The following is an 11,119-nucleotide window of genomic DNA, read 5'->3' on the forward strand; positions in this document are numbered from 1 at the left end:
TCCAGGACAGCCAGGGCTATACAGAGAAACTCTGTCTCAAAAATCCAAAAACAAACAAACAAACAAAAACATAAACTTAGATTGGCCTCCAACTTGTGAACTCTTCTGCCTGTCTCTAGTGCTGAGATTATACGTATGTACCACCATGCCCAGATAGGTTACAAATTTAGGTGAACATGAAGTCAGTCTGAACTTGATACAATTTTTAAAACTGATATTAATAATCTCCAAAATAATACAATACCATATCTAGAGTCAATTAGTAAATTTAGAATGGATTTTCCTGAGATGTTCATGAAACTGATGATCTTTATTTTTCCAAAATAAATTAAAAAAATTAATAAAGTAATCATATTCATTTAATCCATAGTAAATATATACAAACTTATTAGGACTATAAAAAAATACATAAGAAAACTGTACATATTTGGTGTAAATGCAATACATTTTGTATGGTAATTACCAGAGGACTTAATTGTAGGGACTACATAGGAACATATATGATAATATGTACACAACATATATGAAATACTTATACTTGGGTTAAAAATTTATATATAGAGATCAAAAAGCAGGGTGCTGACCTTGGGTTTCTTGATAACACAACAGCCCCAACTACAATGTGGACATTCCCCCAAAGCATCAATAAACATAACTCACGATTTAACAGCTACTGGATTGGGCAGGAATCCATATTCCATAGAATCAGCAACCTGATGATTTTCCAGTTCATGGGAGCCATGCAGTTGTTCTCCACTATTAGCAAGAGTCCAGTTGGGACCCCAACCAACCCGAAATGAACGTCCCATGAATAGGGCCATGTCCATCAAGAGCTTCCCCTTGCCATATGTAATGGATTTTTCAAGAGGGACTAGGCCTGGTTGCCTTCGTATCCCCACTGTTTTTAGCTGAACCTCAGGGGCTGGGCTGGGCACTGTGAACACAGTGGCCAGGGGCAGAGGGACAGACCAGGGGGACGTGGATGGGATGTTCTTGAGAGATGATGTCCTGGGAGTGCGACATTCTTGCATGGAGGCACTTGGTGAAAGAAAAGTTCCACTTGCAAATTTTGATTGCAGCAACCCACCAACTGAAACAAAGAGGAAAAGATGATAAACAACACAGTTTCTTTCTTCATTAACAAGAAAAATCACTAAGGATGAAGATATCCAGACAGATTTTACAATAATAACTTTTCTTGGAGACAAGGTCACTATGTAGCCTAAGTCTTAGAACGTATGAAGACCAGGATAGCCTCAAAGACCCACCTGATTCTTCCTCCTGAGTGCTAGGATCAAAGATGTGCACCACATCTGGCTACAATATTTATCTTTGTTGTTGTTTTTCCAGATAAGATTTCTCTGTATAGCCTGGCTGTCTTGTAAGTCACTATGTAGACCAGGTGGGCCTTGAACTCTGCCTCCTGAGTGCTGGGATTAAAGGAGTATGCCACAGTATTTTCTTAAAAAGATTTTAAATTATATGTATGTTTGTGGGTATATCAACAGGACTGTAAATGTCTGTGGATGCCAGGTGTTCAATTCTCCTGAACCAGGAGTTACAGGTGGTTTTAAACTGCCTGATAAGGATGCTGGGAATCAAACTTGTGCCTTCTTCAAGAGTAGAATGAGTTCTCTACCCCTGAGCCATCTCTCCAGTCCATGATAAATAATTACCCTTTCAGATATGAAATCAAAGCAAGAGTTTTAATGATTTTTATAAAGGAAAAACAAAAGCAAGAATCCTTGAGGATTATGTTAATAACAATATTAAAGACAATTATGTGTACACTTTCCTTTTCAGTAACATTGAACAGGAAGCCTTATTACTACCACTCACATTTTAAAACTGAGGTAACTGGGCTTAGAGAAGGGGTCTTTCTAAGTCCACAGTGCTATCAAGTGGCGAGACTGGGTGATGTGCCTGGGTAAAACTGCTGTTAAGGGTCATATCCTAACTGAAAACGTATATGCAATAAAACTATTTTAAAAATGATGGATGCAACTGGAGACAATAATACACAGTGAATTAGATCAGTCCCAGAAATACAAATGTTGCATGTTTTCTCTTATTTATGATCTTGGATATTATATATTTTCTAATATTATTTATGTACTAATGACATGAAAGTAGAAGAAAAATTGTCTGGGGACCAAGAACCAGGAAAGAGTAAAGTAAGTGCTAAGAAGGGATGGAGACTATGCTAAAGGGACTTTATAATGGCTAGAGAAGGAGGCTCAGCAGTTAAAAGCATTCCAGAGGATCTGAGTTGGGTACCCAGTGCACACAACCAGCCATAACTTTACTTTCAAGAAATTTGATACTCTTTTCTGACCTCTGTAGGCACTGTATGTACCTGTTTGTATTTGCACAGCCTTATGTATAACTAGAATACAAAAACAGCTCGGCCATGGTGGCACATGTCTTTATCTCAGCACTCTGGAGGCAGAGGCAGGCGGGGAGTTTGGGGCCAGCCTGATCTACACACTGAGTTCCAGGACAGCCAGGTCAGGGCTACACAGAGAAACCCTGTCTTGAAAAACCCAACAACAGAAAACCCAAAACAAACAAACCAACAGACCAACAAAATAAAACCACAAAAAAAATCCCATACAGATCAAAACTGAAGTTCTGACATTATAATGTTCAGTGCTAGGTCTGAGGAAATGTTATTAAGGGATGCTTTAACAAGATAAAGTATTTTTCCCTTGGGATAGAGAGATGGCTCATAGGTTAAGACCATATACTGCTCTTCCAGATTACCCGAGTTTAATTCCCATCAAACATGTAGTTGCTCACAACGTCTGTAATTCCAATTCCAGGTAATCAGACTTGCACCCCAGTCTGTAGGCACCAGGCACACAAGTGACACAGAAATACAACATAAAAAAAAAAAAAATCTCTTTGAGATGAAGTCTTGCTAAGATGCCATGCTCATCCTGAACTCTAAATCCTCCTTCCCTAGGTCTCCAAGAGCTGAGATGAAAAGAAATACCCCAGAGTGCAGGCTTCTATTAAAAGTCAAGTTTACTGTGAGTGCAAATATCTAATATGTTTTAGAGATAGTATTTTGCTATAAATCTCAGACTGAACTCAATAGGACAGAGATTGTGTGAGCTACCATACCCTTCAATTATTTATTTTGGTTTTTAACGTGTATCTGTGTATGAACGTAAGGAAAGGTAAGAGGACAACTTTAGGGAGTTGGTTTACTTTGTCTACAATGTGGGTCCTAGGAATCAAACTTGCATCTTTACATGCTGAGCTTTCTTGCTGGCCCCTATTTATCTTCTCAGAAATTTTCTGGTGGTAGTTCTTTTACAACTGCCCAAAATTCTCACTGATATCAATATGCCATAATCTTTTTTTTCCGAGACAGAGTTTCTCTGTGTAGCCCTGGCTGTCCTGGAACTTACTCTGTAGACCAGGCTGGCCTTGAACTCAGAAATCCGCCTGCCTCTGCCTCCCAAGTACGGGGATTAAAGGCGTGCACCACCACGCCTGGCTGCCATAATCTTTTGATTTTTGAGATTTTTCAAGAAAAAAAAATTGTGTGTTTCTGCCTGCATGACTGTGCACCATGTGTATGCAATATCTGAGGAGGCCAGAAGAGGGCACTGTGTGTCAGGGATGGAGTCACAGATGGTGTTGAGAATTGAACCCAGACTCAATGGAAAGCAGTCAATATTCTTAACTGCTGAGCCATCCTCTCTCCAGCCAGTAAGTACTCTATAAAGTATCATCTGCAACCCTAGTAGGAAAAGGAAAAGTTTTAAAATCTAGTGTGATTATTACCCCACAGGGATTTTCAAAGGTTTAGGGAAAAGCAGATACTTGAAGTTTGCTATCAATAGAAGTAGTAAGACAATGTAAGGACTAAATAAAAGGAACATGGCTAACTTGTGGAATCTAAGTATCAACGAGCACAAGTGGTTTCCCAATAAAGAGGTTCTTATGATGCTTAAAAACCTGCCACGTCAGCACTTTTAGTTTTCCTGTTTTAAAATGTGTGTATGTGTTTGTGCGTGCGTGCGTGCACACATGGAGGTCAGTGGACAATTTCAGGAAGTAATTTCTCTCCTTCCACTATACGGGTTTTAGTGATCAAGCTCAGGTCCTCAGGCTTGACGGCAAGCACTTTTTACCAGCTACGCCAATTCACCGACCCATTTTTTTTTAAAAAAGACATTATTTAATGTGTATGCATGAGTGCTTAAGAGTGTGTGCCTGGTAGCCAGGGAGGCCAGAAGAGGGTGTCAGATCCCTTGAAATTGGAGAACAGAGGGTTATTAGCTACCATGTGGTTTCTAAGAACTGGGGTCCTCTGCAAGAACAAGTGTTCTTAGCTGTTGAGCCAAGCTCCCCGGGTCTTGCTGTGTTCTGGGTAATCCACAGCAAACTCCCTGCCTTAGATGGAAGGAAGAGTATGGTATGTATTAAAAAAAATATGCCTATTGTTCTACATAGTTTAGGGGTTCTGCTTAGAAGAAACATGAAAAGTAGAATCTAGCTACAGAGTGTCCTTGAAACCAGCACATTTATACTGTACCTATGGAGCGGGATTTTGATGAGTGGGAGGCTGAAATGGGGAGTCTAGGAGAACAGATTTCCTGAACAGTCTCTCCTTTGGAAGGGATGTGACCAAAGCGTTGATCCATCGCATCTACATCTTCTTCATCCACAAGCAATGATGCTTTCATGATCTAAAACAGGCAGTATCTACAGAATGAGTATTTTCCATAACTGAAAGACCACTGAAAGAAAAATGCATTCTATACGAACCAAAAATTAGTTTCTTTTAAAGCCTGTGCCTAGAACAAGTATAACACTTTTGTAAGCAACACACTACTATCCTGTATGTCCCTCATTCAGTAAATGATTTTAAAGTCAAACAAGCCAAAGGCTAAACAAAAGGGCTGAAGCAAGTGGATGGAGGAGAGAAATTAAACATCTATTTACCATGACTCTAAAATTTCTATGCTTGAAACCTCAAAATTACTCTATAAAGCAGAAAAATTTAAGAGAAGTAGTAGTTGTTAAATGGCTTATGTAAAGTCAGGGTAGTAAAGTTACAATAGTTGCTGAGAAATCAGATCTTGTAAACAGAGACCACTTTCTCACTATCAATATAAAGTTTCCTTACTGAATAGGAATATGAAGCCTGCTTCCTTTTCCTTCATAGTGAGGTCTCAACAATTTTACATGAATACTCAAGAGAAGTGATGTGACATAGGGGATTAAATGTTAGTTTTTTTTTTTGTCATAGTAAGGATTGGCCAGAATGTCACCTGTAAAACATGTGGATTAATTCCCAGTGAAGATGCAATATGTGTTGAAGCAGACACGGGCTCCTGATCCTCGGGCACACTCTCTTCTAACACAGAATCTGGAACTGGTTCCTGGGTGATATCTACCATGTCGCTGTCCAGTTCCACAACCCTGCCTAATTGTTCCACTTCTGGGCTCTGGCTCTGCAGACAGCAAAAACAGAGAAGCAACATTCAAATAAGCTAAACAGAGTAATGGTAGATCAGATTAACTTTACTCAGAATATGATAAAGAAATATATTCTGCATTTTCTAAGAGATGAGAGCAGATATGTTATAGAGGGTTTAACAAAATGGTTCTCAGACCATCCTTTTGGAATTATCATGAGCCAGAGTTGAGTATCTGAGTCAATGCCCACAGTAATCTTCAGCGACAAAAATTCCTTACTTCTCTTTGTTAGCAACCATAATTTCCTGGTTTACACAGGGTCTCCCCGACTTCCCAGTGACTTGTGGTTGGAAGTAATTGGGAAGAGAAAAAAGGCACCATTATTAAGATGTTAGATAGATACTTCCCTTCGGAAGAGCAGTTGGGTGCTCTTACCCACTGAGCCATCTCACCAGCCCCCAAATTACATTCTTAGTACACAAATAATTCCATTTAGTTAGGTGTTTGTTTTGCTTGCATGTATGTATATGCACTATGTGTGTCCGGTATTAGAAGAAGTTAGAGGATAGGCTTAGATTCCTCAGGGCTGGAGTTCTAGATGGATGTGAGCCACCACATAAATGTTGGGATCTGAATCTGGGTCTCTCCAACCCCAAACTTGACAGTTTTTTGCTGTTGTTTTTGTTTATTTTTGTGATAGTTTCTCTGAGGAGGACTGGCTGTCCTGGAACTGAGAGATCTGCCTGGCTCTGCCTCCCAAGTGCTAAGATTAAAGGTATACGCCACTACAGTTGGGGTATAAATAAGTTTCTAGCTAATAGTTTTGGTTCTGGAATTTAATCTTTTGGGTGACTAGAGTCAGCTGTGCTGTGTATGATGAGATGTGAGAAATGTTCACATTTAATTTCCCTAAAAGAGTAAATAAGCAGCAGTATTATGGGCAATTCCAATTTGGAAATAATCTTGTTTTAAAGAATCAACGTTACATCTATATTTATAAAGCAATTTTAAAGAAATAATAGTTACAAAGAGATGGTTTAAGGAGATGGCTCAGTAAGAATGGTGCAAGGAGATAAATTTAGATCTAGAGTACCCATGAAAGAAGTCAGGCATTGTGGGGCACAAGCAAAGGCCTCTCTGGGCTTGCTGGCCAGCAAGACTAGCTAACTGATAAGTGCAAGTTCAGTGAAAAAATCCTTTCTCAATAATATAAGGTGGAGAGTGACAGAGGAAGAGAACAGTTATCAACCCCCAGTCTCTACACATACCCATACATATGTACTTGTACAAACACATGGGAGTTTATGGTAACATGTTTATAAAATGGAAGTACACTATAAATAGTTTAATACAAATTTGTTATGTTATATCCTAAACACACACAGAACCTAGTAAAGTGTGAATAAGTAACTGAGACAATTCATAAAACATTTTCAAGACAAAAGGTAGTATTAATCATTTCTTCCAACAAGCTATAATTTACATCACATAACTCATCCCTGAACAATGTCTGGCTGATTTTCCATGAGTGCTTTATTTTATTCTATATTTTAAATAGATGCTGTGATATAAGCTATTTTCCTTGTTTTAAAGACAGGGTTTCAATGTCACTTAGAGAGTTTTGCAGGGACTGTGAGATATAGCTCAGTGGTTAGGACACGGGATGAACTTACAGAGGACTCAGGTTTGATTCCCAGCACCCACATGGTGGCTCCCACTGGTCTGTAACTCAAGCCCCCAAGGAATCCAATGCCCTCTTTGGCCTTTGAGGGTAATGCATACACAAAGTACACAGACAAAGATACAAGCAAAACATCTATGTCTAAGCCTCTTAAGTGCTGTGGCATTAGTTACTAAGTTTTTATCATCTCTTTGAACAAAAATAGCCACTATCAGACAAACTTTTCAATTTCTTCTTTAACTGGACATTTACTACGGCTATCCTGCATTCCTTTAACAAATAGCCTTTCTGAAAGAATAGGTGACCCTATGAACATCTAGGAAAAAACTGAGCAGCTATGGTACAAGGGTGTTTTATCTCTCTCTCTCTTTTTTTTTAAAGACTTGTTTATTTTATTTTTTTAAGATTTATTTATTTATTATATGTAAGTACACTGTAGCTGTCTTCAGACACTCCAGAAGAGGGCGTCAGATCTTGTTACGGATGGTTATGAGCCACCATGTGGTTGCTGGGATTTGAACTCCGGACCTTCGGGAGAGCAGTCGGGTTCTCTTACCCACTGAGCCATCTCACCAGCCCGGTGTTTTATCTCTTATGTTGTAGACATTGTCCCAAAACTGCTCAAATAAAGTTAGATAATGTTCCCAAGGCAACATTGGGTTTAGGTCCCAAGTTCAGTGGCACAGCGTATTCCTGAATTTTCAAGGCACAGATGGGTTTGACAGTTAACCATTGCCCCCCCCGCCCCAAGTTTTTAAGGTGAAGTTAGATTAGACTACTTTTATGCTTTAAAATCCTGGGGATAGGAACTTGGTGGTAAAGGGGCCTAGCAAGGAGATCCTAGTTTGATGCTCCCATGCTATAAGTACAGGAAATTTTCTCCTAAGTTCCCTAGTATGTTTAAATATGTACTTTTTCAGACAGGGTCTCACTCTGTAGCCCTGAAACTCACTATGAAGATCAGACTGACCTCAAACTCACAGAGATCTACTCACCTGTGTACCAGGTGCTAGGATTAAAGGCTTGAGGAACCAATTTTTTTTTTCCCCTGAGACAGGGTTTCTCTGCGTAGCCCTGGCTGTCCTGGAACTTACTCTGTAGACCAGGCTGGCCTTGAACTCAGAAATCTGCCTGCTTCTGCCTCCCAAGTGCTGGGATTAAAGGCGTGCGCCACCACACCCGGCAGATTTATTTTTTATTATGTGCTACTGGAGACGGAGCCAAAAGCCTTGTGTATGCTAAGTACCTGCTCAGCTGAGCTACACTCTCAGCAGAGCTCCTTTCAGCAAATGTTGATATTCCCCATTCTATCAGCAAGACAGTTTTCACTTCCTCAAAACTGCTTCTTCTATTTAACATCATGTATCAAAATGTATTATCATTTCCTACATACATTTGGTTTACTAGGCAGTTAAGGCTTGAAAACAGGAATTATTGTTTTCTGTTCTCTTTATCTAGTAAGAAGAGCATCAACTAATTCAGTGAACAAGTGCTTTGTGCTTTATACCAAATGCAGCATCTGGCAAGAAGCAGAAAAAGCAGCTGACCATAAAAAGATATGGACTAAGGACAGGTAGGTAAGGAGGGAAGGAAGAAGAACGGCACCAACTTACTACCCTTACTATCACGTTCCTAGGCTTACCAAGGAATCCTTACCACAGCACACAGGCAAGGGACCAGGTTAGACAAAGGTGCACAGGACAGACATTTAGAAGAGTGCTAAAGACAGCATTTTCTTTTTTCTTTTCTTTTCTTTTCTTTTTTTTTAAAGATTTATTTAATTATTATATGTAAGTACACTGTAGCTGTCTTCAGACACTCCAGAAGAGGGCATCAGATCTTGTTATGGATGGTTGTGAGCCACCACATGGTTGTTGGGATTTGAACTCGAGACCTTTGGAAGAGCAGGCGGTGCTCTTACCTGCTGAGCCATCTCACCAGCCCCAAGACAGCATTTTCTATGTTGCACCTTTACACAGTCATTAAAGCTGGATAACATTACCCAGTAAATGGACAAGGAGTGAGGAAAATACAATAAAGCCGAGAAACTGGCAAAGTTCCTGGAATCCTTGTGCACAAATTTCATTAAAGTATACCTAAGAAATTTCAATAAACTACTCAAAATATATTTTTCAAGTAATCTTTGCAGACCAGTCTTCAGAAGCCAGAAAAATAAAATGCTGTAGACTGAGCGAGAGTGGGAAAAACCAGAACTCCAGAGACATCTGTGGGAATGAAAGATATTTTCTGGAAAAAGCTGTGTTAATAACTGGATCAGTTTAGAACAGTATCCTTTTATTTCAAGTAACATCATATACATATCTTATCCCCTAAACCCTGATACCCTTTTTCCTGAAGAAGAAAACCAACCAACCAACCAACCAACCAACAACTTTTAAAATTGGAGATGGTTCAGAGGTTAAGAGCACTTGCTGCTCGCCGGGCCTGGTGGCACAGGCCTTTAATCCCAGCACTCGGGAGGCAGAGGCAGGCGGATTTCTGAGTTCGAGGCTAGCCTGGTCTACCAAGTGAGTTCCAGGACAGCCAGAGCTGTACAGAGAAACCCTGTCACAGGTTTGGTTTCTAGTACTCACATGGTGGCTCACAACCATGTACAACACAAGTTCCGGGGATCTGATACTTTCTTCTATCTTAAATAGTCACCAGGAATGCAATGGGTACACATGTATAAATATGGACTTAATATACATATGAAAAAATCTTAAATCCTTTTGTTTTACATTTCTTTGAACATGAGGTTTCTGAGCAAGTTATCTTGATTTACTGTTACTGAATTCAGGTTCATTTCAATTACAAGGTTGAGGTAAAAGCTACATCTATGTCTACCTGTGTGTCAAAGGTTTCAAGCTGTTCAAGTTTCAAAACTTGCCCATACATCTCCATCAGCTGGGGAGAATTATTAGATTAAGTATGTCAGAATCCCACGGAAGATCCATGGGACTCACATGATGGTTGATTTGAGGCCAGCCTGGTCTACAGAGTGAGTTCCAGGACAACCAGGGCTACACAGAGAAACCCTGCCTGTCTCTGTCTCTGTCTCTGTCTCTGTGTCTCTCTCTCTCTCTCTCTCTCACACACACACACACACACACACACACACACACAAACACAAACACAAGAAATCAAGCTTTTGGGGCTGGAGAGAGAGCTCAGCAGTTACATGTACTAGCTGCTTTTCCAGGGGTCCTCATTTCAATTCCCAACAACCACATGGTGGCTTCCCAACTACCTATGTGATCTGACGCCCTCTTCTGGTATAGAGATGTACATACAGTTAGAGCATTCATATATGATTTATTTTAAAGTCAAGCTATTGCAGCAATCAGCTAGATACTGGAACCAAAACCAGAAGCTTGAAACTAATAAAATCACAGGAAAAAACTTTCCACAGTAGCCTTAATTTGCCTGTTTTCTCTCACCTAGAAGTTACAGAAGATTATACAAAAAAATTTTTTTGTTTCATAGTCATACTTGCTTTTTTAGGAGCAAAAGCAGTATTGTATAAATGTGACCCTTAAAGTAAAATATAAATTTTCCTAAACAGCTCAAGAAACAACCTTCCATCTTTTCTAATTTTCTTTTTCATTATAGTCTGAGGTAGGTTGCCATCTACTGTGGGGGGGTCCGGGGGTGGAACCTCCAGACTTCAGAAACACTTTATGGAAATCAGTTTCTCCAAGAAAAATGTGACAGTATGATTCTTCGACTCAAGAATGAAAAGAATGTACAGTCTGTTCTTCATTCCGACAGTTCAGGTAGTTTCCCTATGCTAGTAAAGTATAGGATCTTAGTAACTAACAATAGTAATAGCCACGGGTGGTTTCTAGCTCCTTCAGATGTCACCAGGGAATAGGAAGGGGTGCCAGGAGCCCTGTCTAACGTGAGCAAAGTCTTCATAACGCACATAAACAGAGCTTCCCTCTCACTCTGCTCACGGTCTATCAACTTCTTTAAACCACTCAGTACCCTGCTCACTGGATT

The 11,119-nt window shown here is 39.8% G+C and overlaps 1 protein-coding gene across 3 annotated transcripts in view; it reads right to left on the reverse strand.

The window, feature by feature from the left end:
* The window catches only part of Nup98 (nucleoporin 98), a 92,056-nt gene that overhangs the window by 15,271 nt on the left and 65,666 nt on the right, over window positions 1–11,119 (reverse strand). For all 3 annotated transcript variants that reach the window (XM_021221888.1, XM_029534880.1, XM_021221889.2), the window contains exons 21-23: window positions 5,289–5,471; window positions 4,550–4,703; window positions 661–1,090 (exon numbers count right to left, since the gene is read on the reverse strand). In XM_021221888.1, coding sequence (XP_021077547.1) covers window positions 661–1,090; window positions 4,550–4,703; window positions 5,289–5,471 — 767 coding nt within the window. The remainder of the gene's footprint in view (window positions 1–660; window positions 1,091–4,549; window positions 4,704–5,288; window positions 5,472–11,119) is intronic.

This window comes from Mus pahari, chromosome 1 (assembly GCF_900095145.1).
Source record: "Mus pahari chromosome 1, PAHARI_EIJ_v1.1, whole genome shotgun sequence".
Classification (NCBI taxonomy): domain Eukaryota; kingdom Metazoa; phylum Chordata; class Mammalia; order Rodentia; family Muridae; genus Mus; species Mus pahari.